Here is a 19,808-nt window from a genome sequence, read left to right as displayed (position 1 = left end):
TCTCTCTCTCTCTCTCTCTCTCTCTCTCTCTCTCTCTCTCTCGTTAACATGGGAGGGAATGATAAAGGGCAGAGATCATTACTACCTCTGAGTAAAGTACATGGGCGTATTAAGACCAAATATCAAGTGGAATTCGATGGGGAAATCCTGAGCTGATTTGAAAGAGAGAAAACCCTTTCAAACTGGGAAGCATTGCCTTTAAAAACCCATTTGCAGTGATCTTGCCAAGATCGCTGATCTCTGCCTTAGAGGCCAAGAAATGATGCTCCAGTTTTCCCTCACCTGTCACTTTAAACTAGCCCACTCCTCAGACTATACTATAAAGGGTCTTAGTGACTTGAACCTTACTCATGAAGATGCAATTACATCTATAATCTTCCTTCCTTTGCCCTTCTCATCATTTCAAATAGAACCTGATGATTTTGCTTCCATCATTTTTGTTTTTTTTTCCCCACCTGCCACAACCCCTCATTCCAATCCCACGTACATTCCAAAGGAACTCCAACCCGGCTTCTACAGTAAGACAGGTTCATTTAAGTTCCACCAGTCTGTAGAAACTGTAAATGCTATTTTATTTTAAACGTTTTAGTTTACAAAAGAAAAATCAATGATTGGTACCTTTTTTTAACACTCTCAGATTCCTGAATATGGACAGATCTTCAAAGGGAGGAAGAAGTTCTCATATGAAATTTAAGACAGACTGTCCTGAAGATTATGGGGTGGGGTTTTTTGTTGTGTTTTATTTCGGGATTTTGTTTGTTTGTTTTTTAAGACACATAAAGCTAAAATGTCAAGTCTCTGGGAGAGATCCCCTTACAGTTTCAGTCAACAAATCAGAGCGCAGAGGAGACCAGTCCTGGTGTCCGCTGGCCCGCCCGGCTGCCCAGGCGTATTTGGTAGCGCATGGGTTGGGAGCCTCTGGGACAATCACACCTCGCATTCCCTCGCAGGCTGCTGGTGACAGGTACACGAACCGTACTCGTTGATGATAACCAGGGCCCCCTCGATGTGGTTGGGTTTGTAATCAACATAGTATTCCTGGGCAGACATAGCAGCCATCTGATGCATGGTCTGTTTCTGCTTCTGCTTCCTGCGCTGCGTGACAAAGCACTGTCTGAGCTGCCTGAGGCTGGCTGGGAAACACTTCCAGGATACGTAGAGTACGAGGACCACGATGAGGAAAGAGAAGATGAGGGCCATCGTGCCAGTGACCACTTTGTGGATTTGCACAGCGTTCTCTGCGTGCTCGCCGCCGGGTAGAGCCACAGTGATGGGCTCAAGCGTGCCATCGTGCCCCTCCCCACCGTCCACCAGAGTCGTGGCTGAGCTCTCTGGGGGCGTTAGGTCACTGCGGTTAGTGACGGCCACCGACAGGAGGTGGCCGCTGGTAGGCTCGGCCCCATCCTCACACAGGTGGAAAGCATACACTGCATCCAAGACGTCCTCGCCCTGTGCGTACTCTGGGCTGGCGCACTGCAAGTTAGCATCGTAACGTCCCTGGAAGTTGCTGAGCCAGGAAGCTAGAGCACACACGTTGCGCCCGCAGTCCCACAGGTTCCCGGCCAGAGTGATGCTCGTAAGGGACTTCCAGGAGTTGAGGATACGGGGCTCAATGTAGGTGAGGCGGTTGGAGTCCAGCTGCAGGGTCTGCAGGTAGGGAACGGTCTCGAACACATGGGGCTCCATGTATTCGATCTCGTTCCCAGACAAGTCCATTTTCTCCAAATTCCAAACCCAGTCGAGAGAGCTGACCACAATGGCAACCTTATTCCGCCTCAGGCAGAGTGAGTGCAGAGAGATGAGGCGCGGGAAATGGGCGAAGTTCACCTTGATCAAGTCGTTATGCTCCAGGTGTAGCTCTGTGAGCTTGAACAAGCCGGCGAAAGAGTTGCGCGCCAGACTCTTGAGCTGATTGTATCCAATGTCGAGAAACTTGAGGCTGCGGCAGTCCTGAAAGATGCGCACCGGCACGAATTGGATGGCATTGGCCCGCATGTGCAGGGTGGTGAGCTTCCGCAGCCCGTGGAAGAGATCCGGAGCTAGCGCCTGCAGCTTGTTATAGGACAGGTCCACGCTGCGCAGGTTGGGCATGGGCCGGAAGGTGGTGTTGGCCAGTTCAGTGATCTGGTTGGAACTCAGCGTGAGTTCCTTAACTCGGCGCAGTTTCTGAAAGGCGTCCCCCTGCACCGAGCAGATGTGATTGTGATCCAAATACAGCCACGTGAGCTGCATTAACCCTGTGAACTGGCCGGCGCGCAGCTCCGAGAGGCTGTTGTAGCGCAAAGACAAGCCCAGCAGGCCGGACAGGTTGTGGGGCGCCTCGGTTAGGTTGAGCGCCTCGCAGTACAGCAGCCGCCCCTCGCACCGACACTGCCCCGGGCATCCGCTGGGGGCGGCGGGCAGCATCTGAAAGCAGGCCCCCAGCAGACACAAGACCACCCCCGAGGGCCTCCTCAGCAGCCAGTGTAGACAGAGGCCGAGTAGCAGGAAATCCATTAGCGAGAATCTTTCCAGAGAGACTGGAGAATGTCCATTGGAAGCGCTGGGTCAGAAATCTATAGCATATTTTATTCCGAGGGAGAGGAGAGGGAGGGGGAGGGGGGAAGAAAGGGACAAAAAAAAATCAAATCAATATAGAAAAATGCAGAAGGAACCCCCCTCCCTAGAGCCACACGTTCACCTCTAAGCATGCAGAAAGCCGGGCGGCATACAAAGTTCACAGCCACGGAAAGATCAAAGCCGGGGTAATGCAGTCCATGTTAGATGCGGCAGCAAAGGGAGAAAAAATTTTTTTCTTCTGGAAAGAATTTAATTAAAAAAGTGTCTTACCCACCCTTTTCCAGCGAGTGACAACCTCCATTCAGCTGCTCCCTTTGTGTGTAGGCTAATTATATGCAGGGCGAGAGAAGACCCCTCTGTGTTTCCCGAGGCAGCCCTGCTCCGCGGCCCGAGGATCTGGCAGACGCACAATGTCTCACTTTGCTGCTGCGCTCCGGGGCTGCAGGGGCGGTCGGCGAGGCGGGGAGGCGACTTCTAGGACCCGCAAGTTTCCCAACTACGTGCCGGGAGCCCGGGCTTCTCGCCTTCCTGCCTCGGTCCCCCTTTTTTTTCCTCTGCAGTTGAGACTGTGACGTGGTTGGGGGGTTGAGGTAAAAGATCAACTCCAAACTCGGGGCTCGAGACTCCCCAGGATTTGACAGTCTGGAGAATGTCATCGGCAATGACCAACGCGAATCGAAGCCACCTTGGAGTCCAGGTTGGAGAACGCCTGCCATTCGTGTCCCGGGCAGCTGCGGAAACCTGGCTGGCTCATGCCTTGCGGAGCGCAGAGCAGCGCCCGGCTCCTTCCCTCCTCCGAGGAGTGTGCGCGAGCCTGCACCGGCACCGACTGCTCACTGAGTGTCGTAAGCTGCTCGCGATTGTGCGTCTTCTCAGAGCACCTCCAACACCGGCAGATTGAAAAGGGGTGGGCAGAAAACCAACATTTTTTTTTTTAAACCGAGCCGCTAAAGTAATATATGTTCTTTGATGAAATGAAAAACACTCTCAGCTTTTTTTTTTTCTTGTATCTATTTGCGGGCGGAAAAAAAAAGAAGAGGGGGTGGGGTAAGAAACATCATCAATGACAAGATATATCTAAATGAGGGACTAATATATTCGCCCCCCCCCCCGCACCGCCAACCTTTCTTTGGGGATATATCCCCCTCTGTTAAACTGCCTACGTGTAACAGAAACGTAGGACTCTGTAGAGCAATCAACATTTGTTTCTTTGCTTTCCAAAAACAACTTGAGAGGAGACACAAGAAGGCAGGGATTTGGGGTTTGGTTCTGACAGTCTCAATCTCCTCTCCTCTCCTCTCCTCTCCTCTCCTCTCCTCTCCTCTCCTCTCCCTCCCCTCCCATCCCCTCTCCTCCACTCCCCTCACCTCTCCTACCCTCTCCTCTCCTCTCTTTTGCCAACACTTACAGTAACTACCCTTCTACATGGAGCTGGCCATTTTTGGGGGTTGCTGAAATGCTTTGCAAGCCCACTCTGTTGAAAAAGCCATCTGAGTCCGGCTGGTGTGAGAGAGCTGCAGTAAGGCACATTCAGTCTGTGTACTCAGAGACTGCTGAAGCTCCTCCTGGGGCTCACCCAGTCTACACCCTCTACATGGAGCACACTGCTTTCAAGGATAAAGATGCTGTTGCATGACATGGGAGAGCCTACCACTGACATGTGCTGTTCATGGTAATTACATCTAACCCCTGGAGAATGCACTAGAAAATGTGTAGAGAAGAGGTATTTTAAAGGAAAAGGAAGCCTTTATCTCATCCACTCATCCTTGATTCAGTTGTGCTACTGTGCAGTAATGTTACTTTTCTTTGAATACCAGGAAAAGCCCCGACTGGATTTTCTACCTTCAATCCTTTATAGATAGTAGTCCATATAATGAATAAATACCCCTCTGGTCACAACCAGTTCTACCCTATTGCAACAGACCAATTGGCCATCTGTTTTAAAAAAGAAGAAGAAATTAAAATCTTCAAAGATGGCCAAGTAAGCCAGTGTCAGGAGGAGACATGGGTCGAAGTGGACTACTGTCCTCACATCTGCATCATTTCTGCTTCTAATAAACTCCAAGTAAATGGGTGCTATCACTACTATGTTCCTAGGAATGATGGTGAGCTGGAAGATCCCACAGGTTGAGATTGGTTGAGCCACTAAACTGGCCCTTAGCAACAAAGTTGAAAAGACAAATCCGTAGAATTAAGGTCACCAAAGACAGGTAACACTTTTCAGGAAAAGTCCTATGAATCATCCCATTGTGTATTCCTCTGAGCCTCTGCCTTGGTTATTCATCTCCAAGATGCATCATTTAATTGAAAAGAACACAAATCTGAAATGTCCTAGACATCACATGCTGTCTTAGGAGTTACAAGAGACATGAGAAAATCAACCTTCTTCATTTTTGCACATGACGAAACTGAGGCCAGAGACATCTGGGGATTATTCAAGGTCATACAACTTACTGTCACAGATAGATCTTTGTTGTTCCTCCTCAGATCTGTGTTCTTTCTGTGCAACTCTGGATGGTCAGCTGTCCTCACCCTGCCTCCAACCTAGCTCTGGACTGGGCACTTGGCACTTCTGCGTTGCTGCAGAACACTTTAACAGACAGAGAAACAATTTCATCATCAAGTGGTTTTACCCCTTGCCAAAACAATTATTCCTGACAGCATGCCTACTGATTGAGCCATAAACTCTAAAGGGTTGGAGGAGCAAGGCTGGGCAGGCTTAGGCAGGGGTAAACAGTGGCCAGCCATTCAGCAAGTACTTTGAGCATAAGGCACCCAATCCCCATGGCTGCTAGGAAGAAAATCCTTATAATGCATGCAGCTTGGCAGAAGGATGAGAGAGGCTGCCAAATGGGCAAGAAGAGGTCCTACTTTGGATGTCACTTGATTTGTAGAGCTGGTACAGAGAGGCAGAGAAGAGTTGAGTGTTGGCACAAAAGAAAGAGAATAAAATTAAATGTCCTGCATTTATATGTGAGTTTTCTTCTAAGTATGCCACTCAAAGTATAGACGATGCTCCTAGGCTGTAATTATGACCATATATATATATATATATATATATATATATATATATATACACATTCATGTTGTTATCCTGCAAATCATTTTGTCTGCATGGTATCTTTAAGCCCTTCTCACCTCTAATGTGGCAAGTTGCATCTTTTCTATCCTCTTAAATCTTTTGGCAGAGCTGTATACATTAACAGATTGAAATGAGCTTTATTGAAATTTAGCTATTCTAAGTCTTCTGAGTTGCAGAATTCCAATTTATTATGTATTTAAAGCATACCAGCACTGATTAAATCAATGCAAATTAGGTTAAATAAGAACAACATGAATCAAGTGTTTCAGCAAAGTTGAGTTGAGAAACGACAACTTTTGAGTCACCGCAGCAAGTTGATATGGCTGTTTTTTTTTTCCACAAATTTTCATTCCATGTTCCTAAGGGCCCACGATATTGAAATAGGAGAGAAATATAAGTATATTACAAGAAATATAACCTTCAGTTATTTTCTTGCCTTTTCGATCAGCTTGTCTTGAGAGAAAGCTTCATTTATCAAGCAGTAAAGTGGCCACCACGTTCTTCATCAAGTTTTCTTCGGGGGTAATGACAGATTTATGTTTCTCCACGTCTTCTTCAGTGTTGGACAGCTGAAGAGCAGTGTCCTGTGTGTCTTGAGACCCCTGTTGATAGTCAGCATGTTTGTTTAGGGTAGGAGATTGAGTCTATCCTATTAATGTAATTATGCCCTCAATTCTAGAAGCTGGATATTCATTATGGTACCATGTGAAAACAGCAAGCTAACATGAGGTTAAGAGTGGAGGCCTGGCCCACTAGTTTGGAGTCAGAAAAGATAAATATTGAAAGCATGATTTCAGCAAATCAGAAGGAAGTCTAGGGTGTACAGGGTAAAATTCTGCTTGCCAAAGCAAATCTGTTACTGAAGAGATGTAGAAGGGAGGGAACCTAGTGCAGTTAGAGAAGCTAAAAGTATATAGTCTGTAGAAGAAGGATGAGCCTGTTGGTTATTCCTTCTCTCTTTGACCTTTTAAAGCAAACTTTACCAAAAAAAAAAAAAAAAAAAAAAAAAAAAAACAAAAAAAACCATTTTCCTGTTTCCTTGGTACTCCATGTGATGGAGGATGGAGGAAGTCATATAATCATCACTGCCACTCACTCCATCAAAACTGAAGGTCACCTCCAATTTGTCCACTTCAGCCAAACGAACCAATGAATGAAGAGATCCAACTAGAAAGATTCTGAAATGGGGCTGGAGAGTGGGTGAAGTGCATGGAGGCAAGCTTGAAGACCTGAATTCAGATCCCCAGCACCCATGTAATGGCAATATGTGGTCATCTGTACTATAATCCTATCACTGAAACTGGAGACACGAGGATCCAGAAGGCTTCCTGCTCTGGGAGTCTAGATTAAACAGTAAGGTTCAATGGGATACCCTGTTTCAAAGAATAAGGCAAAGAACAGATGTGACGGTGGATGGTATCTCAGTATCCACCCTCAGCCTGTCTATATACCAGTGTTGGTGAACACACACACACATACACACACACACACATAGACACACACACATTTATGAAATCAACCTGTGTTATAGTTGCCTTTCCTTCAATAGTCTTTGTCAGTTTTCAAGGAAAGAGAAATTCAAGTAACGATTTTAATGTTCTGTCATTGCTGGTACCAGCCTGGACCTTGATCTTTATGCTGTTGTCTTTAATTTTCAGTAGCAGTGAACCATGGCTTTTCTTTAAAAGGAAACACTTAGAGGAACTGGGGGAGGATGGGAGTCACAGTTGCAAAAGAAGAGAATTAACCTCTTTGTTCCTCTGGACACACACCACACAGATGGCACTTTATGTGGAGTGCCACCACAGATGCCAGTGGAGCCCAGGGGTGAGGACCCTCAGACTTCACTCAGGAGGCCTAGTTAGTGGAAACAAATTAGCAAGGGGAAGTTCCCTTCTGATCAAACTGCATGTCCCTCTTGAAAGAAGGCACCAATGCAAGTAATAGTAAGAAGTCCCTGTTGTGTTCAGTGAAGGAACCGAATAGTGGTGGTAAACTAACTAAATATGAGTATCTTTTCCTCTTGGGCCTACTTATGGATCCTTTCTGTGATGACTTATGCACTTGGCCTTGGCATATTAGGTGAATCTTTTATGCTTTGTCTGTCTGGGGGTGACTTTTATTCTAACCTTCAACATGAAGATCAAAGAGCTAGGATTGCTTAACTAACCTCCATTCTACCCTATCCAATATGAAATGGCCCCTCATTTTTATCCACTCTATTAATTGTTTACTTTTACTAATTTTTGTGTCCTATCCATTCTATATGAGTGTGGCAATCATTTCTAACATAACTATTTTAGAACTAAAAGGATTGGTTAAACATCTTGAAATCAAGACTAAAAAAATGGCTAAATTAGGATTCCTGCTTTGCTATTTCTGTTGCTTGTTTTGTCATTTGGTTTTTGTTGTAGTTGTTATTGGTTTTCATGTTCTGTTTTTGAGACAAGATTTCCACACGTAGCTATGCTGAACTTGAACTCTCTTTGAAGCCCAGGATGGCCTAAAACTTAAGACCTGTTATACCTTCCTAGTACTGTTATTATAGCCATGAGCCCCCATGCCCAAATTAATTTTTTCTCAGTGTGACTCTACACATGCAATTCCTGTTGTCTGTCAAATAGGTCAAAGTATGACTACCTGAAAGGATACTTGGAAGAGTTTAGTTAGATCATGCATGTTAAAACTTTGTGACTCCATACAATAAGCTGGAACAAACAACCTCAGAGCTTGTTAGAAATGTAGTGTCTTGGGACTTTTCTCAGTCCCTGCATTTATACATTAAACCTAGATAATTCAATAAATTTATTAAATAAGAAGCAGATCTGAAGATGTATCTCCATTGGTAGTTGCTTGCTGTATGGGAATATAGACCCAGCTTCTGTCCCACAAATCACATAAACTAGATGTGGTGGTACCAATCTGTAGTGGTAAAGGTGGAAAGATTGAGATTTCAAGGTTACCCTTGGCTATGAATCCAATTCAAGGCCATGTGAGATATGCAATACATAGAACCCTGTCATGCAAAGAGGAGAAGACAGGAGAAGAGGGGAAGGAGTATAAGAAGGAGAGGAGGGGAGAGGAGGAATAAAAAACAAACAAACAAAAGTAAAACCAGCAAAACAAAATTTTTGAGAAGCAGTGTATGAGAGAACTGTTCAGTTCTAACCATAAATGGAAACCCAGACCTCTTTAGTTACGTAGCTGAGAAATGGGAGGGAACGAAATGTTAAATTGTGATTCAAACTTGGTGATAGAGTTTAGTCAAAAAGGACAAACTGACTCAACTGCATTTTGTCTGTCCTGCTGGGTTTTAAGACCAAGAAGTGTAGGGTCTATGTCAATTACAGGTTCCAGCAGAGAGAAGGCTTTTTGGTAAGGCTTGGTTCTATAATCAGTTTAGGGAATCCACTGAGCAATGCCAGGGCCTTTGGCTGGTCTTACCTTATCTTTGCCTTTCATCTTTAAGCCATGATGGTGTTCTGACATCTGACATAAGACTTTGACTCTGTGGATACTGATCTAAGAGGCAGCACTCTATCTTGTCTCTACTGCCCTCTAATCATAAAAAGAACAGGACAACAGAGATACATGAGGGAAGGATGGGCAGAGGAACTTGAGAGCTCTCTTTCTAGAAAAAGGTATGACATTACTACAGTTTGCTAATGTTGGTAAGTTTCTTAGAGCACCATCCAAAGTTATTATGCCTCATGTATATTCCTAATGGAGATGTTTATAGAAAAAATAGAAAATACAAGCTAAAAGAAGCATAATTGATAACAACAATGAAAACGTTTAAAATCAACAACTCAAAGATGAACTATGGAGTTTGGGGGATGTATTGTCTTTGAATTTGTTTCTTGTACGATGCTTAGGTCATTACTGTTTGTAATGAAGTGTGCTGTAATAAAGCAAGACATATGTACAGACCTTGCACACTTTTATTCTAGAAAGAGAATTGGTGTTCAAAGGGTGAGGGCCTTTGGAAACATCTTCAGAGTATACTCCAAACCTCCCTTCGAGAAGGTTGTGTGTGTTTCACCCCCCACAGCTCTTTCTCTGCTTCTTAGGAAATCCCTGAAAACTGCACCTTGAAATGCACCTTGGTCCCCTGTCCATGTAGCTGGACAGTGACCAAACACTCTGCCTGTGTGTTTTTGTCTGCTGGGAACTATCTGTCCTGACACTCAGTTTTTCAATCAACCCAAGAAAAGGAAGTTTCACTGCCGAAAGAAGTTTGGATTTTCCTTATGATTGCCCTGTCCCTTCTTAACAAGGCAGCCAAAGTATTTTTATAAATATGTTGTTGACCAACAACATACTAATCCAGTAATACTTAAAATATGCTAAGAGGGGATTGCCATGATGTCTGAACAGGTAATCTCCCCTCCACCTCTCTCTCTCTCTCTCTCTCTCTCTCTCTCTCTCTCTCTCTCTCTCTCTCTCTCACACACACACACACACACACACACACACACACACACGTAAATTGATGATGTAAGAAAATGAAATTCCTCAGGGACAAACCTATTATTTTTCTGATTTTCAGATCCTCTACCTTCTACCTGTACACATAAAAGATAAGATATGAGGAACTCTACATACATGGAATATGGGTTACCACACAATACTGGTAATGTTCCTGAATCTTCCTTAGTAAAGGCTAGCATTCTTACTGGTTCACTCTTGTTGACTTTATTAACTGATTTGATTATTTAGCTAATCAACATTCCATAGAAAACTAATCATATTATATTGAAAGATAGCCAGACATAAGGAAGGCCCAACCATTTCCAGATGGATTCATACTGGCTTATGCCATGTGCATGGATTCCTTTCACAGATCTACTTTGTATGGATTTCTCCGCCCCCATCCATTCCATGAGCTCTATGTGAAATTCCAGCACATTCAGATTAATTTATATCTTCCTTCAAACTGACCCCTATTCTTGGGAACTACTTCTTAATCTTCTACCATGAATTCCTTTTAGTTGTTTATCAAAATAGTTTTGATGTTGCCATTTGTTTTTGTTAGTCTGCTTTAGGTTAAGTGGAGGGTCAGCTGAGAATACACAATAAGTTAAATGTGGCCCCTGCCTTCAGTGTTCCTTGAACATGAGCTGAGCTGTGCAATCAAAATTGCATGGTCCATGTAATAACAGAGATATGAACTATGGCTGTGCTTGAGAGATCTCTCTATCTAGGTGAAGCAGGCCAGGCAGAGACACTCTAAGGAAAAGGAGTGTCCAAGAATATGGATCTGTGGGTAAAGGATGTCCTTCCCATTCAATCTTGATGACCTGAGTTTGGATCACAATAATCCATTTAAAAGTCAGCCATAGTAAAACAAGCATCTATAATCCCAATGTGTCCCTACAGGGAGATGGGAGGCAGATACAGGAAATTTTTTACAAGTTCATAGGCTAATTAACCTAGCATAGTCAGCCTCAGTTAAGAAACCTTATCACAAGCAAGGTGGAAAGAGAACAGGATCCAACACCTGTTGTCCTTCACCTATACAGGTACATTTGACATGTGTGTAAATACACACACAGAGAAACAAACATAAAGCACACAAGCATACACACACAGACAGACAGATGTACACACACACACAAACAGAGAGAGGGGGGGCAGAGATACAGAGATACAGAGATACAAAGAGAAAGGAGAAAAGGTGGAAAGAAGAAAAGGGGGGGAAAGGAAAAGGGGGAAGAAATGGATTACCTAAGTCAGCAGGGGGACATGATTAACTCCAGTTAGTAGAATAAGTAGAGAAAACTGTGGTCTCTGCTGGGGTGCACTGAGTGTGAGTCCCATAGGCACATAAGGTGAAGAGAGTCAGGAGCCAAAAGACTAGATGGGAGATTTAGAGCTTAGTTAAGCAGACTTTCCACCTGACATTCGAGTTCCAAAATGTAGGTGCAAGAAATGCAATTCTGATGATGTTCATGAACATGAAGGACAAGAAAAGGCTACTGGAAGCAAAGAGGGCAGTTGGAGGCCACACCATCTGTTTCAATAAGGCAATACATTGGTTTGAATGAATTAGCATTGAAGTTGGACAGGGCAAGCCAGAAGCAATGATTGTTCTGCATTGGAAATGAGGGTCTGTCAAGTGACATTTATCCTCTGAGATGTTAAGATGATTTCAATAAGCGCCAGTATCTTGAAGAAAGGCATGGAGAGTATGAGGGCTAAAAGTGAGAAGGTTAAGATCTGGATATATGTTTTACAGGGAAATGCAGGTGAGGGATTCCCTGCAAAGTGCTTGTGGATTGTAATGCTAAGAATATAAATAAAGCTTCAACAAGGAAGATTAAGTAAGACTGGTACACACCACAAGTTACAATTTAGTTAATAGTATAGAGATGGGAAGACAGGGGTCTTAAACAGTGACCCCAAAATAAAGCCTTCTCTCTTTTAGCTGCTTTCACTGGATGTTTTTTTTTTTTAAATGGTGGTTAGATTTAGTATTTTACTATTTTATGAGTATAAATATTTATTTCATGGGACAAAATATGAAAGGAAAAAATATACTTCAGCTTGATAGGTTTAGGAAAAAATCCAGATGGTCAAGGCTCAGCAACCCTGTAAGAGATGTCTAATTGGATAGGCCAGCACAAACAAAAATGTAGCTATGGTGTTGGCCAATGAAGGAATCTGTTAGTGACTGGATGGTGCTGTGAATTCTTCCCTAAGAGTGTTTGTCACTGATATGCCTTCCCCACCTGAGATTGTCCCTTTATAGGTAGACCTTACACCACCTTCTCAAATATGAAACAAGGTAATGGTTAGACATGTCCTTCAAAAGAAAGTGCTATATTTATCCTGTTGGCAAGAAGAATTGAAAACATCTAAAGCTTACTGAAAAGAAAATTTGAGATTACTCCCTCTATGAAGGAGAAACTGTCCTACTATTTAACAAGGTTGTCCATGTTTTCAAGGTTGTAAAATAGGAGAAAAAGCAACTTAATTATGGCATTTAAAAAGGGATCAAAATGCCATTGCAATAATTGCTTATATCAAATTCCATTATTTAAGAGTAAGACAGAAGATAGAGACTGAAGGCAAAAAGGAAAAGGAATCATAAGCACAGGGATCATACTGCTTCTTTAAACAACAAAGAAAAACATCCCAATGTGGCGTCCTTAAAACAATAGTGATTTGGTTTAGCTCTAATCTCTGTGCACAGTTGAGGTTATGTTTTAATGGAGCTGGGTCACTGAGGTCAGCTCTGTTGTGTACACAAGTGTTTTCCAGAGACAGGAAAACCCACGATGATTTCACTCAGGGATGGATGGTAGTTGGCATGTTGTTATCTGGGGCTACCTTTTATTGACATAGATGGGGTAACTCTGTTCTCTTCCACGGTGCCCCATTTTCCAGCAAGTGAGCTCAGGTACATTCCTGTAGGACTTCAGGCTCCTGAGGACAGCAGGAGAGATCTCTCTGCATTTATGTTCTTTTCCAGATGCATCACCAAGCAGCTGGTCACCTTCCAAGCAGCCTTCCTCACGGTATAGAGAAATAGGCTCCCTGTGTTGGTGGGACTTGGAAGATTTACAGTTGACTAAAAATCACTGCACTGGTTTGATGGCATTTCCCTTGTAAATACTAAATGCTGTCAGGTGACTTTTATTTCTTGTCTTCAATGGTATATCATCTGTAAGCACCAAGAACTAATACTGTTTTTGTCACTCATGGGGTGTTCTAAATGCTGAGTCCTGGACTGCATTCAAGACAGAAGGACCCAGGAAAATCTTCATTTTTACAAGATCCCAGGTCATTCAGTAAGCATGCTAAGATTTTAGAAACGCAGTAGCTTTTTTGCTATCCTTCAAGATTTCCTTTCGTGCAGTTGCTATGCTGTCCTGGTGAGCAATAGATCTTTGATTTTTTTTTTAAGGTGCGGAAACTGTTTCCTTCTGCACAATGGAAACAGAACAAACACAGGCTTAACAGTGGAACAGGTTGCTTCACAGCATGAGTAGCTGGGAAGAAAGGAGATAACATTTTTCTACAAAGTTGTACTTTGCCTATAAAAATACAAACTCAAATTTTTTTTTAAAAAGAACATAAATATTTTTTTAAAGTATACTGCATTTGACTTGAAAACACTACTTAAATGTTAAGGCAATAATTTCACAGTCAGATCCGGAAGGATATTCTTGAAATGATTTCTTTTCTGCCCAGACTATTCCTTAATGAAACCTTGAGTTTCTGATTGTTTAAAGATTGACTCTCTAATCTTTAGTTGATAGTTTAAACACCTGTAGAACATGTGTATACCCCTGAGTAACTTTCTGGATTTTGTTCAAGTATTAAGATCAACAGAATTCTACAAGTAGCTAAACATATTATAAGAAATACAAAGGTCCTGTAACTTGGAGGGATTTCTTCCTTTTTACACATCAGATGTAAGGAAGCGATGTAGTAAGTTGTTGATTTAAAAAAGTTCATTTCACTTGGCTTTGTACATATAAGTTACATCTAAAATATATGGAGCTTTTTTTTTCTCTCCTCAAAGTTTTGATTTCACTTAAGTGAAAGAAACTGAATATAACATACAAAGACATCCATCCTTCTTGGTTTCTCTTTACTCTGAAGGTGAGAAGGAAAGGTGGAAGAAAGAGAGAGATTGTGTTTCTATAAAGTAAATGTTGTCCTTCCGTGTGAAGTTTGCATGAGATTTCCTCATCTTGAAACATGTGTTTCTTGACTCATGCTATTGGAACTATTTTTCACTTAGGCATTCTACTGCAACCCACCAATATATGGCACTTCATACATGCAGGTATGCAAACATCAACCATGGTGCTGGTAGATACCAGAAAATTTAAAATATAACAGTGTAGACGAGAGAAATGAAGAGATAAAATTTGGTTTATGAAAAGTTATGCAGGGTGTCTGTTATGGTTGAGTTTAGTTGTCAACTTCACACTAACTAAAATCACCAGAAAAGAGTATCAATGAAGGGTTGTTGTCTATATTGGATTAACCTATGGGTATTTCTATGGGGGGGGTTGTCTTAAATAAATTAGTTGACATGCAAAGAGTCAGTTCACCATTCCATAGGAAGAAGTACTTAAATGTAAGAGTAGAGAAGTGGAGCTGAGCACAAGCAAGAAAGGAATCCAGCAGGTTCCCATTCGTCTCTCTCTGCTCTTAGCTGTCTACATGACATAACTAGTATTTGAAGTCACTGCCCACACTTTCCCCAGTTACGATGAACTGTAACCTAACTTGTAACCTGAAATAAACCTCTTTCTCACCTAAGCTGTTTGATGTCAGTATGCTTCATCACAGTAACAGGAAGGAAACTAGGACAGTCTCTCTGAGGTGTCACTTGAGTTTAAACAGGAATGTTGAGTAAGAGGCCACTAAGGAAAGTTTCAAGATGTTAGAAATGCTGAGTTAGGGAATAGCATAGTCCACAACTCTGAGGCCCCAACAGCTATGTTCGAGAATATGAAATGACTAGAATGTTGGTGTGAATAAGGTAGGAATTCTTATTTAAGGAGCCCTTACACCTTCTTTATAAACCTTCACACATATGAGCAATTTTATCACCACCTTAGAAATATTTTATGGAGTGATCACTCTGCTTCAGCGAGTAAATCAGAGCACTTTCAATGACTTAATTCTGTTTATAGGCCAGAGAACCTACCATGTTCCCATTATAAGAAAACCACAGCTTTGAACATCCAAGACATTTCCCTTAGCTGACATTGATAATATGCTATGATTTTTCCACATTCCTTACATCCTTTAAGAGGTACCTAGGAGACCTGAAGACCAACTATTCTTGAGACTTGATAAAAGCCTCATTTGTTTCTTCTTCCATCTTCTATTCTGGGAGGAGGTCTTCTGTTCTGGGTGCTTCATCTAGCATGGACCTAGAAAGCATGAACATGAGATGATAATTCACACTTCCTTCCAGTTTCCTGTTCCTCTCAGCCGGCCCCCTGTGACTGCTTACATGGACAAGGGCAGGACAGAATAGAGCAACCACACATATTCAGAAGCCTCATTTTGAGTGTGGGAGCCTGGATTGATTAACAAGTTCCTTAGGCTTTCTCCATACTTTACAGTACAATCTAAACATAAGCTGAGTAAGGGTATGGGGACAGGTCATGATCATCTTCCTGGTTAAAATAACATTCAAATACATTATCATCTACATCCTGTGGTGTTTGCTTCAATTGGCTTATTTTCTCAACAGTCTCTAAATAAATAATGCTTATTTTGATCTTCTCAAAATACTATGTTGTCCTGCAGATTCTGACTGCCATTAAATCTATATCCTTCAACATGTGTTTCTGCCATGCTTACTCCAGACCATTCACTCCTCCCACCCAAGACACCTATACCTAGATGCACATGTAGTCTTAGATGTTACCTTCTCCTTGTGATAAAATGCCTGGTAAGAAGCATTCAAGGAAGGGTTTATTTTGGCTTACAGTTTCAGAGAATACATTCTAACAAGGCAAAGACATGGCCACAGGAGCAGAAAGTGGCTGGTTACATTGTGTTTGTAATTGGGAAGCATAGAGCAAACAGAAGTGGAACCGTGCCATAAAAATTCAAGGATGCCTCTAGTGAGCCATTTTGTCCAGCAAGCCTCCACCTCTTAAATGCTCCACAGCCTTCTGAAATACAGGTACCAACAAGGGATCAAATGTTCAAACACGAGAACCTAGGGGATTCATTTCACATTGAAATTATGGCATGTGCTGAGTCTACAACCATGTACTGGGAACTTACCCTACAAGATAAGTGCTAAAGGATATGAAATCCTTGGGATAGTACTTTCTCTTTGAAGCCTTGCCAGTAATCACAACCCCAGAAGGCAGAACTAATCTCACATTCTGTTTGTCTATTATTTGTTCCAAATTAAGTCGTCCCTCAAATCCTCTCTTAAACTGCTCTCCAGATGTTTTCCTACCCCACCCACACTCTTCAAATTTTGTCACGAAATTTCTCAAGAGCACACTCACTCAAACTGTACTTTGGGTGCAGTGAACATAAAGTCTCAGTGCATATGAATAAATTCTGACTCCACGCCTTATTAGCAATTCCTTTCAGCATACAACAGTGAAGGTAGATAAGGCGCCTGATATCCCTTTTACCTCTGGCATTTATGAATTTGATCATTTAGTGCTGGTGAGTGTAGCATATCCTCAGTGCACAAGTGTTGATGGCTTGTTTCAGTGGCATCTTTTAAAACTATTTATATGTTGGCAATATTTTTTTGTGATATAACCCTGCACCAGGTTTTAGGTGAGAACCTTGAGGTTTTGAAACAAAACTGTTAAAGAACATAAATGGACTTTTCATGTGAAGTCAGGCCTTAAGACAAGTCCTTAGCATAGATAGGTACACTACATAACTATGTTGACTACAGCCATATCAGCCCTCTATTTCTTGGAATGTTGTTCCTGATGTTAGATAGGCAACATGAAGGAGTCTACCAAAGGGTTTTTGGTGAATTTTTTTATTGAAAAATAATTTTAAAAAATAACTATTTTATTGTTCTTCAATATGTGTAAGAGAGAGAGACAGAGAGAGAGAGAGAGANCGTGTGTGTGTGTGTGTGTGTGTGTGTGTGTGTGTGTGTGTGTGTTTGATTTCTCAGATAGTCCTGGCTGTCCTGGAACTTGCTAACTCTATAGAGAGAGAGAGAGAGAGAGAGAGAGAGAGAGAGAGAGAGAGAGAGAGAGAATGTGCTTGTGAATGAAGTTTTAGGCAAAGGCCAGAGGTGTAGGAAGCCTCTGGAGCTAAAGATACAGAAAATTGTGAGCCACTTGGCAAAGGTGCTAGGACAAAACTCAGGTCCTCTAGAAGAGGCACAAGTACTCTTAAAAACTGGGGCATCTCTCCTTCCCACTGACTGAATAATACTTAACAGAAGGTTAAAACAAAATAGGATGCTGGAGCTTCATTTCTACACCCAGAGCTGCTGTCAGTGGGTTCCCCCTCCCCCGTTTTTTTATCAAGCTGTGTGTCACAAACAAAAGCCCAACCTGGTTTGAATTCCTTTGCAAGAGCTGATTATGTTCAGAGGGTCACTACCCTACATAGATAAGTACTCCCTTTAGAAATAGAAAACTGATTCTAAGAACTTAAATCCATCTACTGTACTTAATTTCAACATAATTTGTATTCAAAGAGTCTCTTACCCATTTGAACATTATTTACTGGGAATCAACTACTTGTTTTCAATACAATTGCCTGACAAGGACTGGTGAAAACAACCAGTTTATGAAGTGCCATTGTTGTTAGCAGTGTTTCAAACAACTATGTAGTAATTGGAAATTATGAGAGTGGCACATGGCCAAACTGGCTACATAAGCAAGATTGCTTCTTTACATAACATGGAGAATACTGCATCTCTCTTGTGCCTGTGAACATTACAGAGGCTTCAGAACGTTGCACATATATGGCTCAGGATATTATTCAACCCACACTGAGAGCAAAGTGATGCTTGCTTTGATGGCTTAGCTCTTTCAAAAGCAAAGGTAAGTGAAGAGAGAAGAGTGATGCCATGTGACTTGGGTGATCTAGTTGGAGTGCACCTTGTATCTGGGTCTCTAACTTCTTAACTCTACTTTTCACTTGGATTTCATGCTACCCGGCATAGCATCCTAGCTACCCTAAGAACTCCTGATTCATAAAGGACAGTTGGTGGCATTTACCACCCACCTGACTCAGTGTCAAGAGGTTAAAATGGGACATCATCAAAAGCCCCATCAGAACCAATTGATGTTCGTTGGAAGACGTTAACAATTCATGACTTGGGCCCTTCAGCAAGTGTGTCTTTTCCTGTGACCTGCTGTTAGGAAATGACACAGTGTTTTCCAAATAACTATTATGAGAACTGATAAGAGAGGAATTGCATACTACTAAGTGATAATCAAAATGTCATAAAGAAAAAACTTACTTTGATTCTGACATCTTGCAAATGCTTTAATGCTGGGCGTTATTTTTTTTAATCCATTTAATATTTTTTAAGTAATTCAATGATTTACCTGTTAGCCATCAGGACTAAGGGATTTTATTATTATTCATTTACAAAATGGGAGTGATATCCTTGCCTTGATTCACAACTTTTAAGAAAATACCAATGAGATGATAGAACTATGCAGCTGATGCTACTACTGCCTCTATGGCATGGTACTTCTTCTTGTGGTCATTTTTATAAGACTGCTCCTAAAATAGTAGAAATATTCATAAGTCACCAAGCCCTTCTTTCTTTGAGATGAAAACTACACTATTTGCAAAGCAGGGATCTGAATTGGATAGAAGCCTTGGGTTCTTCCACTTTTCAGGCTGAGCTAGGTAGCCCTGAAATGTAATCCTTAGACTAAACCATGGCAGTTCTTCTCTGGGATGGGAGAGTCAGCTGACTGCCTTGGGAAGCAATTGATCAAGTGAATCTCCCACAGAAGACCTTGATATGGGAAAGTAGATCTTGGCTTGTTTCTTACTCCATATTAGAATGTGTGGTGGGAAAAAAACCTGTGTATCCTGCCAGTCTTCGACAGAGGTTTTGAAGGTTTTTAAGTAAATCACAGATAGAATGTATTGCCCTAAATAATGCCCATCCTTCTCTGGCTTTGAGACAGGGTTCCACTATGTAGCTTTGGCAGGACTGAGACTTTGGGTACAACATGCTGGCCTTGAACTCATAGAGATCCATCTGTCTCTGCCTCCTGAATGCTGGGATTAAAGCCAAAAACCACTGTGCCGAGTTTTAGTTGTCTCTTTAAAAAGAAAAAAGAAAAAAGAAAACACAGCATTATCTAATATTGGAGTATTAATGATTATTCTTTTAAATATTGTTCATATTCAATTGTGTTCAGTATCTCTGAACTTAGATCTGTTTGAATCTAAGTCCAAACTGTGTCTCCCCCATTCATCTCATTAGGGAGATTGTTTTCCTGTGATAATGCCAGAGGCAAGAATAACCCAAGAAACAGTTTTAATCAATTAGCCCCACCAGAATGCACTAAGATCAACACTCACTCACATGATCTTATGCTTATAGAGGTTGCTTTTTGAATGAGCTAGACTACATAGATCTCTAATCTAATTAGAGGCATTGGTGTAGCATGTTAGGTTCTCTAGCATGCCCACATCTACAAATAACTGTAACAGACAAAAT

The 19,808-nt window shown here is 41.9% G+C and overlaps 2 protein-coding genes across 7 annotated transcripts in view; one reads left to right on the top strand and one right to left on the bottom strand.

The window, feature by feature from the left end:
* Lrrtm1 (leucine rich repeat transmembrane neuronal 1) overlaps positions 1 to 3,637 on the bottom strand; it is a 15,829-nt gene extending 12,192 nt beyond the window's left edge. Inside the window, exons 1-2 of one of the 3 annotated variants that reach the window (XR_003836921.1) lie at positions 2,830 to 3,637; positions 619 to 2,555 (exon numbers count right to left, since the gene is read on the bottom strand). Coding sequence is in view for 1 of the 3 variants with exons in the window: in XM_021164220.2 (XP_021019879.1) it covers positions 928 to 2,496 (1,569 nt within the window). In the remaining 2 variants the exon portion in view is untranslated. Of the gene's footprint in view, positions 1 to 555; positions 2,556 to 2,829 lie in introns of those variants that run through there. The other 2 variants (XR_002378116.2, XM_021164220.2) reach the window with 2 other exon arrangements.
* Positions 1 to 19,808, top strand: part of Ctnna2 (catenin alpha 2) — a 1,082,633-nt gene that overhangs the window by 722,565 nt on the left and 340,260 nt on the right. The gene's annotated exons all lie outside the window — the stretch shown is intronic.

Source organism: Mus caroli, chromosome 6, assembly GCF_900094665.2.
Source record: "Mus caroli chromosome 6, CAROLI_EIJ_v1.1, whole genome shotgun sequence".
NCBI classification, from domain to species: Eukaryota; Metazoa; Chordata; class Mammalia; order Rodentia; family Muridae; genus Mus; species Mus caroli.
This window is presented reverse-complemented; position numbering and strand designations above follow the sequence as displayed.